The sequence below is a fragment of the Scatophagus argus genome, chromosome 20, assembly GCF_020382885.2.
Source record: "Scatophagus argus isolate fScaArg1 chromosome 20, fScaArg1.pri, whole genome shotgun sequence".
NCBI classification, from domain to species: domain Eukaryota; kingdom Metazoa; phylum Chordata; class Actinopteri; family Scatophagidae; genus Scatophagus; species Scatophagus argus.
In genome coordinates, this window is record NC_058512.1 from 19,169,562 (window position 1) to 19,184,675 (window position 15,114).

Here is a 15,114-nt window from a genome sequence, read left to right on the forward strand (position 1 = left end):
AAATTGATGTTTATCATTAATGGTCAATCTTTGATTATAAAGCCAAAATAATTCTTATTTTACTTTCCTTGTGTTGCTTATGATTTGGACCACACCATTCATTTGATGTGGGATTGGTTTCCCTCTGTTGCAGGTTTGTGTAGAATCCACGTGTCCAGAAATCATATTCGTATCTCAGAAATTCTCCAACAAATTCTCTAGGTTTCCTTTTTGAAGGACACACCAACATCCCCTTCACTCCAAACATTACATATAAATATTACTTCAGCTGTGGGAGAACTTTGCCTCTCTCTGAGTAGCCAGAGCTTTTTTATCTGACACACTGCTTTTCTTCAATTAAAATTGAATGCATCTGGGAATTTGACTCAAACAAAGTAAGCAGTTTGTTTGTCCTGTGTGGACTGAAATGTGTATCACCTCCATGTGCTTCTCATCCACGTGATGGCACAGCACATGGATGAGGACATGATATAAACCATACAGAGCTCATTAAAGCATTGCTCTGTAGCCCCACTAGTGCTCAGAACTCTATAAGGTACCATTTTTGCTTCAAGACAACCACTATCATCCCTGTACCTAAAAAGTCTGTAGTATCTAGTGGAAACACTTAATGCGTTGTCAGTCAGGCCCTGTCATGATGAAGTGCTTTAAAAAACTGGTTCTAGGAAAAAAAAAAAACTACATCCCAGCCAGCTCACAAGGTAGCATTCAGAAAGGCTTAATTCCTGGGAATGTCACTGATAGCGTTTTACCAAGCATCAGTGACATTGGTAGCGTGAGGCGCCTGTGCAGAGCTCTAAGGAACTTACACCTGAGTCACAGCCACTGGCAAGAGATACGGGAGTATCTGCTGTCATACCAGCATGACTGCAGAACAGCTTTTATTCCTTAGGCTCTGAGACTCCTGAACTCATCCTCCGCACTCCACCACAAAAAAATGTTTTTTCTTGAGTAGCATAAAGGAACTGCACCTTGAATTTCATTGTACAATCCTTTGTTGTGGAATGACAAATTTACAAACCTTAAGCTTCAATCAAAAAACAAAACAATAATAATCAGTCAGTAATCAGTAATGAGCTATTACATCCTAGTACCTGATAATTTCTCTGATAAAGAAACCAGACTGCTATTCAACCTTTTTTTTATCTATCAACCTTATCAGTTTGCCAATCAGTGTGCTTTCCGTAAACTGCTCATTCACCGAAAGCACCTGGTTGCACAACTAAATTTGTTGATGGCTTATGAGGGTGATAACATTATAGTTGTGTTTTTATTTAGTTTTCTTTGCTTTACAAGGATTTATCAGAAGAAGGCACAGAGGAAACCCAATAAATACAATAGTCTTTTTGTGTTAGACTTTGGAAATGCTGTAATTTGTGGTAGATGTTGGAAATGCTGTAATTTCATAATACAGTGCACCTCATAATGAGGGAAATCAGCTAACTGGAGCTACAGTACATTAGCTTTTTTTTTTAGACACATTAACTCATGCAAGTTAATTCTTTACTTGAGCTCAAACTCATATAGACCTAACTGCTGACTAAAATGTCCCATGAGCAAGTTAACGATGCAGCTAATAGCAGTCTAACAGCAGCAACATGTCAGCCATTCCACAGCAGTGTCCTCAGGGACTGAAGACATTGATCTTTTTCCATAGTCTCATGTCTCGCGGGCTGGCCAACCACATGATGGAATTTGTTTGTAGTGGTTACCATAGTGACTGCTATTCTCTGTTTCTCTCTCTCTTTGTTTCTTTCTAATTCTTGTAACACAATTGTGCATAATTCCCACCCTTTGTTGGAATTAATCTTTCTAGAGGGACCTTAAGTGCTTGTCACTGGACTGACTGGACACGATTGATTGTACTGCAGTCACTTTAATACACAGGACATCAGTGCATCATTTAGGATGGAAGCACAAGTCTGAAATGTTTGGTTGGAAACAGCAAGTCGCCTCAGGGTGCATTTTTATGAAGACATATTTTTCTCATTATGACACACCAGCTTATATTTCACTAAAATGTATCACTATGATAAATTAGAATGAGTTCTCTCGGGCCATTCAGCTGGGGCCGAGACCCATTGTTCTGAATGAGCTTCTATGTTCTGACCTGAGTGTCCTAATAAGCGCCGATGGCGTCCTCTTCGTGCTGGCTGGATGATCATTTGGAGTTATATAACATGGCACCAAAAGGCTGTTTTGCCTGTGTCGTCTAGCTTTTTGGCTCATTCGGCATGAACTAATGTCATGCACTACACACTACTCTCCATGTAAATGTGTTGCACATAATATTACCTCTGAGGATATTACTGCATCTAAACGATTATCTTCCATAAATCATTTATTTTGGGAAGCTTGTGACTGAGCTTGTCATGACTGAATTTTCAAACCACAAACTGGCTAATTTATTCATGCTGTCATGTCTTAGCGGCAGTTCAATTAGCTGAGTAAGCACACATGTGTTTAGAAATGATCTAAGAGCTCATATCAATCACCCGGACATGTCCAGCATCTGCTGTGAGGTCACAGCATTTTTGTTTTTCTTTTGTATGTGGAGTTTTTGTCTTTTTAATGCCCAAGTGAGGTCCGGCTATTTTATTTAACTGGATTCAAAATGGAACGTGTTACAACCCCACTGCTTATCTGTGATGAAACTGTACAGACAAGACAACTTGACAAGACAACTTTATTTGTATAGCCCATTTTTACAAGCAGTTTGTCTCAAAGGGCTTAACATAACATCAGCAACATCCTCTGCCCTTCGACCCTCACATCGACTAAGGAAAAACTCCCAGAAAAACCTTTAACAGGAAAAAATGGAAGAAACCTCAGGGTAAGCAACAGAGGAGGGATCCCTCACCCAGGACGGGCAGACGTGCAATGGATGTTGTACAGGCAGGAAAACAGGATAGTTATTCTCATTTCCCGCATGGTGTCTTTTTCCTTAAACAACCTTAAGCTCAACACACAGCTCAGTTTTTATGTTCGAGCATTTCTGTCACCACAGAATGATTTTGTTCCACCACTTGAATTTATGAGTTAGGGGAAAAAATCCCAAGAAATGATGCCAGTCTTACACTCCCGAGTTCAAGGTTACGTGTTTTAATTTCGTCATCTCTTTTTCCAGAATTTATTGTAAGTTGTGTTTGCACCTCTTACTTGCAATCTTATTTGCAAAACAAAATATAATAAATAACTAACATGTAAAAAGAAAATATGTAAACTAACGTGTGAAATATAAATTAAGCTTTTTAAACAGAGATATTAGACCTCAAATTATTACCTAAATTGGTTTCTTACGATGCAGAAAAGGACAGTAACCCTTGTATACTTTAAGTGAACACTCCCTGCACCCTGTTTTGTCATTTTTGTTCTACTTGTGCTGTTCTACAGAAAGCAAGGAGCAGCAGCCCAGACGAGTGTTTCTTTACAAGCTAATAGTAGAAGCACATTAAGGAAACCTCTGTCCCAGAGGGACCGTATTATCCTGCTATATTTCGTTCTTTTACTTCTAACTTAACCACATAAGTTTTCGTGATTACAAAATTACAGATGAGTAAACATTTTCCTCTCGTTTTTAGGAAAGTTTCTAATTATAACAAATTCTGTTTCACATCATCAGGCTCAATCACATACAGCTGCCTCTATGTTCTTTGCAGGGTTTGAACTTTTAATGCAGTAGTTCCTACTTTTCACGAGGTTCATAGTGCTTGGTACCAAAAAAAATAACTTCATGCAAGTCTGAAGTATTCCAAGCTGAAGATTCTGAACAGAGACTGTTCTGCTGAGTCCAAAGTGGTCACATCTAGCTGACTTAATGGCCCCATTTGGTTTCCAGTGAGAGGGAAGAGGGAGTGACTCAGAGGTTCCTCTGGCACATTATGCACATGATAACACTGCATGAATTCACCAATCCGACACAGTCCTGCCAGGAGGCTGAGCAGTGGTGGGACTGATGGTACACACTAACCCAACTGCTCTACAAGGAATATGTAGATGGAAGAACTACAGTACTTATGGGAAACGGTTCCTTAAGAAAATAATCATTTTATGTTGAGGTTCATTTTGTGCCCGCTGACTCCATCTAGTGGATTTGCTGTATGACCTTTTTAAAGAAGAGCTGGTCCACATAGTGCTGCTTAAAATCTGCTATATTTTCTTTATATTTCTCTTTATCACTGACAAGAAGCTTGATCACCCAGCATGCAAAATAACATAGCGTAATAAATCTTGAAATGTTTTGTAAACCTCTGTATTGATAAAGTATTAATTCAGTTTTCAATTCAGTTTATTTATATAGCGCCAATTCACAGCAAAAGTTATCTCATGACACTTTCCAATTAGAGCAGGTCTAGACCAAACTCTTTAATTAAACTGTAATACAGAGAGCCCAACATTCCCCCTTGAGCAAGCAAAACTGCCTTTTAGAAGGCAGAAACCTCGGAGCAGACCCCGACTCAAGATGGGCGGCCATCTGCCTTGACTGGTTATTAAGCCTTCTTATAATCATTCTTATAATCATTTTTTGCTTACTTTTTAAAGCTTTCTGATAGGTGGTGTAATATTCCCTTGTTAAAGAAATAGCAGTGGGCTTTATTGACTTATCTTATAGCATGAAGTCAAATCAAATCAAAATGAAACAATAAAAGTGAGGGGAAAAAATAGGATTTTGTAAAGAACATGTCACTCCGTGAGATGCTTTTAATCAACAGATCAGTAATAAGTCATCTCAGATTTACATACACGTGCAAGCTAAAACAAGACTGCAGTGTTGTGGTAAAAGGCAGTGATGATTTGTTTTCTTTGTTTCAGGTTTGTCTGAGGTATCGGCCTCTCTGAGGTATAACCGCCGGCCTACCTGTCCTGACGCCTCAGTGGGGGTTCATATCCCCACCCCTCCTCCCTCTCACCACAGGAAGAGCCACAGCCTGGGAAACAAGTGAGTGTTCCCAAAGTGAGATTTTATTCATTGAATGAATCAAATCCCTGTTTAGGAGCTCTGCCTCATCTTTCTGTTGGTTTTGTTGTACTGGTTAGGGCGGCACAAATTATTCCATTTTCATTCTTTTTGACACATAGAGTTGGTGATATCAAAACTCAGCATACACCTGAGTGTGAGTCTGATCATCTTTAAGAAGCAGTCATATAAAGTTGCATGAAATAGAAGTACATTAATACAAATTTGAGAGAGTTGTACTTAAGCACGGTTTGTGAGTAAATTCACTTCACAGTCCACCACCACTGAACACATTTTCAGAGGAGTTCCACTTGCCTTGTTCCTATATTTGCTTGTGTTTTGGCCATCATTCCTAATGTATGATGAATAGCAGTGTGCATACAGCCCTAAAATACGGTAGGCACTTCCACATAAGTGATACTTTGGTTGAACTTTTACTTCTCAGCCATTACATCATTGTGTAATATGATACGGAAACTGAGAGGAAAAGAAACATAAATCAGGTTTGGGAAAAAAATGATTCTGAACTTTAATGAAAACTTTCCCATGTGTATAAAATGCACCATAACATCTTTAAAACCACATCTGTATGTTTTTCCTGATTTCCTGTCTAATGCTTAGCCTCTGTCCACAGTATGATGTGTCAGTATGGCATGTCGGAGAGCAGGAGTGCCACGTTTCCCATAGAGAAAGCACGACACCTGCTGGATGACAGCTTCTTAGAGTCTCAGAGTCCAGCCAGAAATGATCCACATAGTACATCTGTTTCCAATGGCCTGTCATTAGGTATGTGTATAGTGTATGATGCAGGCATCAATCTTTTTAGATTTGTAACATTCAGTAATAGTCTATTCATGACAAGTATAATCCAAATAACCAGTGTCTAGTGATACTAGCTAAGCTGATGAAGATACTGGTTAAGATAAGAAAAGTTAATGTAACTGTCTCATTAGCTTTTCTCATAAAATTGACACCAAAGAATAAACCTGGATTTTATTGATGTTTTGTTCCTAACAGGCAGCAGTGAAAGCTCTTTTGGGGAGGAGCTGTCACCTGGAATGGAAAGGTGAAACACATACTGTATAATCTACATTACTAACATTTAATCATTTAACCCTTAAAGATTTTAATCACTGTGAGAAATAAAAAGTACTGCTTACAGCTATAAAACTATAAGATAACAGGGTAAGGACACAAAAATGCATCCTCTCACTTTTATCCTATTTAAACAACTTCAAAGTGATATTAAATGTCGAATAAGGTGGTTAAAAATGAGCCTGACAGTAGTTTTTTTTTTTCTCACAGTCAACAAATCACATGAAAGGACCTGGGGTCAATTAATCCACATTTGGTATTTTAGTCAGTATCTTCCAAAATTCTTAAGGTGTTTATGCTTACTAGAGGTGATTTCTGCCTTTTTGAAGAGCTGATGCACTTAATGGGAGATGGAGACACCTTTGCTGAATAAGTTCAAACATTAACTCACGTGACTGATTAGCTATTTCTGCTCTGAGAGAAGAAGCAGCTGTGTGTGCTGTCAGCATCTTCCCTTATGTTATCATAAGATTCCTATTCTTTCATTTATTGCCACTTTTCCTTGTATATGGCTTACATGTGCTTTTGTTTCCAGTTTGTAATGTCTACTTCTGGTTCACTTCAAATTTCCTTGACAATTAGATGGAAAAATATCTAAAGTGTGTGTTCATGGCAATGAAAGAATTTGTCCCCAAATGTGTCATAAGTGCAACTTTAGGGTTCAGTGTTTAATGCTTTTTGGACCACAATAGAACTCTGTGACACAGATGAGTAAGAAATATCAGGATTTGACATACACACACAATATTACTAAGTAGGATCCAGTCCTTATTGGTTTGGCTGTGCACATGAGATTTGTTGACAGTAAGAAAAATGTAGAATATCAACAGATGAATTATTTAAACTTAATTTGAATTTTCCTAGACATGTACTTCTGTGCCACCACTTTGTATTTGTGCCTGCAGCATTTTCATTATGCATATAATATGAGTGTATTTGTTGTGAACATCCAACGTCAAGTTAATCATGCTGTATATTTATGTCTGTCCCAGAACAAATAGAGAAAAATATCTCATTGATTTCTATGAGTGACAGATAAACAAGTGACTGTGGTTGATCAGTAGGATCATGTTTGGTCTCAGAGTGATCTGTGTCTTAGTAAACAGTTTTAATTGGCTTTGGTGTGCACTCTGGGGCCTCCTGGTCACCTGAGAAACACTGAACAGTTCTGCTCACCAAAAGGCCAATCCCATGAGCCCCTCAGACTGACTGTGACAATGTGTGACAAACAGGGGCCGCATGTACGCTACACTGGGCCCCAACTGGAGGGTCCCGCTTCGCAACTCTCCTCGGAGCCACAGCTATGTTTACAGGTACAGTGAAGTGGGAGAACAACAAGTCAGTATCACTTTAAATAAGAATAAACTCGTCTTTGAAGGGTAGTGGAACTTAGACTCACTCTGATGTGTTTTAGCTTACCTCATCCTCTCACTGCATGCTGGTGGAAGTCAGGTATCATTTTGAAGTCAGCTTTGAGAAATGAAATGGCTGTGGGCTGTACACTCCCATTAACTACAGGCACATTGGCTGAATGTGAAATACAGCAGTTACTCTTAAGGGCTAATTCACAAAATTCCAAAATACTGTAATATATATAGACACCTTTGCTGTATATATATGACTGACAACAACAATTTGATTAGATGAGGTCATGACTTTGGCCTTCTTTTCTTCACTGTTACACTGCACAGGTGGTGTACTTTATGTTTGTCTCGTCTCTGTCTTACTCATTTAACTATGAAAAGCTAACTTTGAGAAGCATAATGTCAGCGTCTCTACAATATCTATATATTTCTCTATAAAAAGGTCATTCACTGTTATTGGTGTGTGTGAATATGCACTTTATAGACAAAAGCGTCCAGACACACCTCTTTATGGGACTTTTTTCCAGGGGTTGGGTTAGGCCCTTTGCTTTCAGTGAAAGGAAATCTTAAGGCTTCAGCATACCAACATATTTTGGACTTTGTGGCAACAGTTTGCCTTTATATTCCAGCATGACTGTGCTCCAGTGCACAAAGCAAGGTCCATAAAGACATGATTGGATGAATTTGGTGTGGAATAACTTGACTGGCCACAGAGAGCCCTGACCTCAACCCCATCAAACACTGTTGGGATGAACTGGAACTGAGATTGCAAGCCAGGCCCTTTAATCCAACATCAGTACCTGATCTCACAAATGCTCTACTGCATGAAGGAAAAATTTCAAAATCTTATGGAAAGCTTTCCCAAAAGAGTGGAAGCTGTTACTGCTGCAAAGCTGTCTATGTATTTAGAATGCAGTGTCAGTAAAGTCCCTGTTGGTGTAATGGTCAGGTGGCCCAATACTTTTGTCTATATAGTGTACTTATAATGTATGCATTCCACCTTACTCATGTTGCATTTATTCCAGCAAAGCTATATGGATATCAACTGAATGCATCTTACAGCGGAGAAATTAGAAATAGTCTGTGCTGTACAGGGCACCACAGTATAATCTGTTTGGCATGTTATCGGCACAGATAAGTAAAATATTCACCAGCGGCCCAGAAATACGCTGCACTTTGTCAGTTACTGCTTTTTATGTATTAAATCAGCATAGAGTGCATTTTTTTTTTAATTAAACGGGACACTTTACCCTTCTCATAAGTGAAATCAGTTTTGTTCAAATAAAAACCTGACATAGTGTAGAGATCACCATCCTAACAGAGCATCACACAATGTCTGACAGCGACTTGCACATGCTGAACTAACCAGAGGAGCAGTTTCATTTGCTTTTAATGTTTTGTGTTTGGATCCACTTTTGCAATCCTTTCTCCACTTCCCAACATGCTTAGCTCCTCTGCTGCCAACTCCTGCTATGGATGCAGCGAGGCCGGCAGTGTAATCATTGAAGGACCCCTGCGAAGGAAAACACTGCTGAAGGAGGGACGGAAGCCCAGGGTAAGGTGATGTTTGATTCCACTGTGTTTTAAGCTACTCAGAAGTGGCTTACCATGGTTTAAGAGTGAGACGTTGTCAGCAGATTCCGTTTATTTGCTGTGTTGCAGTTGTCTTCGTGGACCAGATTTTGGATCACCCTGTCTGGATCAACGCTGACATTCTATGGGGCGAAAGCATTGAGGGCCTCTGAGAGGAAACATGTAAGTTTGATGCTTTAAAAAAAAAAAAAAAACAGAAGGAAAATGAAACTGTTCAGACTGTTCTACTGTTTGACCTGCGATATCTAAGGCAGGTCTCCTGGTGTTATAAACACATTGTCTTGGCATCTGAAATGGCATCAGTTCACACTTTTGTTGTATTATGCCTCTGCAGTGGCATCATCCATGACTTGGAGTCATTGTGTGCATGAGTTGTTCATGTGTCCTGTGAACACATCTTAAAAACACCTTTGGCTCAAATTTCCACTTAGACTCAAGGATGAACTTATTAGATTTTGGTGGTCAAAGGTCACTGTGACCTCACAGAATGTGTTTTTGGCCAAGAATTCATGCACTAATTATGATGAAATTTCATTTTAGGCAAAAATTATGAAGTGACGGCATTTTATAACCAAAATTCAATTCAATTCAATTCAGTTTATTTATATAGCGCCAATTCACAACAAAAGTTATCTCATGACACTTTCCAATTAGAGCAGGTCTAGACCAAACTCTTTAATTAAACTGTAAATACAGAGAGCCCAACATTCCCCCTTGAGCAAGCACTTGGCGACAGTGGCGAGGAAAAACTGCCTTTTAGAAGGCAGAAACCTCGGAGCAGACCCCGGCTCAAGATGGGCGGCCATCTGCCTTGACCGGTTGGGTTGAGAGAGAGAGAGAGAGAGTGCAAGGGAGAGAGGCAGAGGGGGTGGGGTGTGAGAGAAGGAGCACACAAGCAGAGATGCATAGCAGCAGTAATAATACCAGAAGTATCTGAATGTAGATAATGATAATGACAATGAAGTATACAGAAGGTATTATGGTGATTTTGATAACAATAGTAGTAACAATAATAATGGTCGTAGCTGTACTGAGTCGTAACAGAATTAAATCAGATTATGACTAAACAGTAGTAATTGCAGTAGGTTTTGATCAGGACGACAGCAGGACCGCAGCAGGAGGTCCAGCCATGATCGATAGGAATCTGCGGGACAAGAAAGCACAGGGACTCCAGGGAAGAAGTTGAGTTAGTAATATGCATTAATGGGACATGAATGTGTGCAGAAGGAGAGGGAGAGGAAGAAAGAGCTCAGTGCGCCATGGGAGGGCCCCCGGCAGTCTAAGTCTATAGCAGCATAATTAGGGGCCGGCCGAGGCCAGCCCTAACTATAAGCTTTATCAAACAAGAAAGTTTTTAGTCTACTCTTAAATATAGAGAGGGTGTCCGCCTCCCGGACCGAAACCGGAAGATGGTTCCAAAAGGTTTATGATGTTTACTGCATGTATGTTTCTCTCTCTCTTTCACCCTCTCTGTCCTGTCTACCTCTTCTTTCCCCCCTTCACCCAGCTGACTATCAGCAGGATGGTTCTCCCTTGTGAGCCGGGTCCTGTTCAAGGTTTCTTCCTGTTAAAAGGGAGTTTTTCCTTGCCACTGTCTGCTTGCTCGGGGGTTCAGGCTCTGGGTCTCTGTAAAGCATCTAGAGACAATTTTGATTGAAGGTGCTATATAAATAAATTGAAAAAGGTCAAAGGTCAACTTCACTGTGACATCATGATGTTTTCTGTCCATCATTCAACAGCATAACACAGGAACAGAAGGGCAGATTGGAACTGCATTTCACTTACTGAATTAGTGAAACTAATCTTTGGTGTCCACCTTAAAACTGATCGCATAGATCTTCTGTGTTCCTAGACTGAAGGTGTGCATGAAGCATACACTGAAATCTGTACATGTCAGTATAGTGATAACTAACTATAACCATTCTACACTTTTAAATTTAAATTCCTTCACAGTCTTGACTATATGCAGTATATGAGTCTGGACAAGCATGGTTATAAATCAGAATCAGAAGCCTTTACTGTCATTGTACAAGGAATACAACGAAATTGTAACAGCCTTGTAGTGGTGTTGTTCCAAATCTACATTTAAGTATGTAAAAGACAAGACAAGACAAGACGACTTAGACAAGACAAGACAACTTCCCATTTTTACATGCAAAGGGCTTTACATTACATCATAGAAACATCCTCAGCCCTTAGACACTCACATCAACTAAGGAAAGAAGAAACCTTTAACAGGAAAAAAAAAAAAACGGGAGAAACCTCAGGGTTTTAAACTGAAACTTGAGAAGTTCCAGTTCCACACGACTGCCAGGCAGTCATTCTACTTGTGGTTATGACAGATGAATGTGCTAAGTTTTCCGCATCTTTGCTGTCAGTCTGATCCATTGTAATCCGCTGTCTCTAAAGTACAAGTCCAGCCCCTGTAAGAAGGTGTGTGTTACTGGGTGGATGGTGGTGCTGCCAGATGACCCTGCCAGACCCAACATCTTCCAGCTCAATGACCCCGACAAAGGTCAGCCTCACACAGTCAGCGGAGCGCCTGCTGTTCTTTTTTTTTTTTTCATTTAAATTCATAGAATTATACACAGCACTTTGTGCCGTTTTACAGGTAATGTTTACAAGTTCCAGACAGGATCCAGATTTTCAGCGATCATCTGGCACAAAAACCTGGAAGAGGCTTGTAGAAGCAGCAGACCTCAGGTATGTTCAGCACTCACACTCATCTGTTTGAACTAGGGGCCAATTTCAGTCAAATAAAATAACTCCCTGAAGAGTAAGATGAACTGACATGGAAATATGTACTGTAGGATAAATGGTCAGCAAGTTCTAAACATAAATAACTTTTGCCTGAACTACTGTTTGTGTAAATATCTGTTCTGTTCTCTTGACAGATACCAGCAAACCTCATGTCATTTGAATGAGTGTAGACTTTGCTCAGAAGGACATTTTTGTGCCAAAAATGATTTGTTTGGGATGTACAGACTAAATGATGGAACATGGCGGAATTTGATGGCATATACTGAAAAGAGGAATCAAGGTGCATTCGACACGTAGGAGAAGCTCTGTGATACTGGATGTATGACTTCATATGTCAACTCACATCCTGTCTTCATCGGGACTAAGTGTATTGTAAACTGTGGAGAAATGCAGTCAATGGAATACTTTGGTGAAGTTGTCGCTCGTTTCCTTCTCTAAGCTTCCTTGTTCACTGTCATTTGTTATGCTGCTAAAAACATGTGAGCAAGCACTTAGGTTTTTTGTTTTTTTGGCCCATGTTGGGTTTCTGCTCGAGTGAAAGGATGTGTCAGTGCCCAAATATGGACAACAGTGTTAAATGACTGATGATGATTTTTCAATTTTGCGGATCAGTGTTATACCTTCAAATGGAGCTCAGGTTTTAAACAGGGCTGAAACTGAAAAAGACATTAAAACATCATACTGAGGAGGAAGAGTAGGTAACCGTTTCCATGCACTTAATTTGGATCAGAAAAGCCTGCAGCTGTGAGCATGGAAAACTTGACCCCATTTGAAGGTCTCATTACTACCATTAAAGATCAGCACTGCAGCAGAAAGGACAGATAATGAGACTCACCTGAGAATCACCTTCAGCACTGTAACATAAAGCTGGACTAAGTTCATTCCAAAATAAGACAATTCACAGTCATACAAAAAACAAATGAAGAAGCAGCCTTGGATCAATTCACCTGTTCAGCTGTCGCTACCTCAGTTGGTAGTCCTCGTGTAAAAAGTGTTTGCTGATGTATATAACAAGGTTTACAAATAACAATATTTTGTACAGAACGAATCAAAATCTGTCAGATACTGTGGAAACGGCACTAAAAAAAAAGAAGTGAAAATTACAATCATTGATGCAGAGGACAGCCAGCTGTTGTCTACGCCAGTACGCAAAGGCAGCTGATGGAGTGAATTTAAAGCAATTTACGATGAAGTACAAAGCTTTCAACAATCATTTGTGTGTGTAAATACTGTATTTATTTGTAAAAGAGTTTATTTTTTGACAGTAGGCCATCAAAAGGGAAACGGTACGAAGAATTATCTTTGATTGACCGGTTGCCGCAGGAAGCTGCTCCTCAAAGAGACTCTTGGTGGAAAGTCACCCTAAAACTTGATTGTTTACTCTCCAACTGAGAGTTGCCGGAATACAGAAAGGCTTCGGTAGCATTGTACTGTTTAATAATCATGCTTTAAAAGCAAAATGTTATGTTCTTCTTTTTCATAGGTTTGGCTATCATTACGGTCAGTAAAAATAGCATTGTTCTACAAGGTAATTACCGAGATCTGGGAACACAGCAAATTAAGTTGAAATATCTCGTGATCTTGTTTACTTAAGAGGATAAGGTGAAGCATAAGACAGGTGGTTAGATGCCATCCCTGCCGTAATGTGGGTCTTACCACAGTGTTGAAGTGAGCCTGAAGTCAAGGCTAAAAAATAGCTAATTTATACATTGTTACTCAGCCATGTCTAAAGGTAAAAAGTGTTCATGTAGGACTCAATGTTTTACTAGAAACTGTTAAATTTAGCTTTCACTTGTTCAGACACAGAATCACTTGACCAGATAAAATAATAATTAATAATTTACTAGTTTCAGTTTGGGCCCTGCGATTGACTGGCGACCAGTCCAGGGTGTACCCAGCCTCTCGCCCGTAGTCAGCTGGGATAGGCTCCAGCTCCCCCGCGACCCTGACGGATAAGCGGTATAGAAAATGGATGGATGGATGGATGGATAGTTTCAGTTTGTTGGAGACTGCAGAATTCGGACAAAGAAACAGTTGCCTCCAATCAACATCTAAACTATGTCAACATGTAAATATTAAAGTGGATATAAAAATTTCACCTTAACAAATCATTTTCATACTCATTCAGATTGTATATAACATATATATATTTTGTATCATACGGCATATATCATATTCTACTGAAGTAAAAGTAAAATTTGCAGTGTAAAATTGCTCTCAGATAAAGGAAAGAAGGAGGTCAGTCAAAATATACATTTTTTTTTTTTAAAAAAGGAACCAATTGATAATGATAATGTTACTATTAAATTAAAGAACACATTTAAGCTATGAAATAAAATTCCTCAGTGTATGAAACAACATGCACCTTAGGACCATGATGTCTAAAACAACAATACTAACAACAATAAATTCGTTTTGTGTAGATGAGCACTTGCAACCAATGCATACAACTGATTATCATTCATAAACATACAGTTGCCTTTATCATTAAATCAATTTTCAATTTTGAACAGAAAACAGGTGTAATCTAGACCTTTAAATTCTTTCTGTCCACGCAGCTCCTTCAGTCATCATAGCATCCAGGTTACTATGGGGTGAAGAGGTGACATACATTGTTGGGCAGGCCCTACACAGTGATTAGGTCAGAAGGGTTTTTGGAATGTTAACATAGGCACAGGTGGGTGGGCATGATAATAATGTTAACTCACATCTCCTCTCACCATAATGATTCAAAAATTATGTCAAAGTTGGTTAAGAATGCATTACCTGGTGCACTTACAAACAGGTGGATCAGGTATTGGTAACAGCGGGGTTGATCAAGTTTACATCTATGTGCGCATACTATGTAATGCATCATTCAAAACACAGTAGCAAAGTACAGTTTGAATCAAGAAATGTAACCTCAAAACCCAAAGCCCAGGTCTGGTACTGGGAGTAAAACTGTTAAGTCCATTCCCCACTCTAACCTGGCTGATGGTCCCAGATCTCTTTAGCTATGGTGTTATCATAACTGATGGAAACAATGGCCAAAACTATGACAATAAGATCGAAGTTGTAATAAACTGGGAATTACCCTTTCATTGTAGAATTTAAATGAAGTTAAACATTTACTAATGTGTGTTATATTTCTAATGTTTCCACCATATTAAATCATGTCATCTATGATATCAGTCTTAACAGTGGCAAATATATATATATATATATATATATATATATATATATATATATATATATATATATATATATATATATAGAAAAACAGGAATAAAATCATCACTCATCAAGCGTAGTCACATTTAATCTTATAAATTTAGTGTTCTTTATGTTGTTCAGAAATGTATTGTC

General features: G+C 39.0%; 1 protein-coding gene across 3 annotated transcripts in view; it reads left to right on the forward strand.

Annotated features, from left to right (window-relative positions):
- Positions 1-14,033, forward strand: part of LOC124051386 (ras-specific guanine nucleotide-releasing factor RalGPS1-like) — a 79,928-nt gene extending 65,895 nt beyond the window's left edge. For 2 of the 3 annotated variants that reach the window (XM_046374702.1, XM_046374701.1), the window contains 9 exons: positions 4,813-4,939; positions 5,592-5,743; positions 5,975-6,023; positions 7,285-7,365; positions 8,866-8,971; positions 9,079-9,171; positions 11,419-11,524; positions 11,621-11,712; positions 11,904-14,033. In XM_046374702.1, coding sequence (XP_046230658.1) covers positions 4,813-4,939; positions 5,592-5,743; positions 5,975-6,023; positions 7,285-7,365; positions 8,866-8,971; positions 9,079-9,171; positions 11,419-11,524; positions 11,621-11,712; positions 11,904-11,933 — 836 coding nt within the window. In that variant the 3' untranslated portion in view covers positions 11,934-14,033. Of the gene's footprint in view, positions 1-4,812; positions 4,940-5,591; positions 5,744-5,974; positions 6,024-6,262; positions 6,599-7,284; positions 7,366-8,865; positions 8,972-9,078; positions 9,172-11,418; positions 11,525-11,620; positions 11,713-11,903 lie in introns of those variants that run through there. The other variant, XM_046374703.1, reaches the window with a different exon arrangement.
- Positions 14,034-15,114: the final 1,081 nt, after the last annotated feature.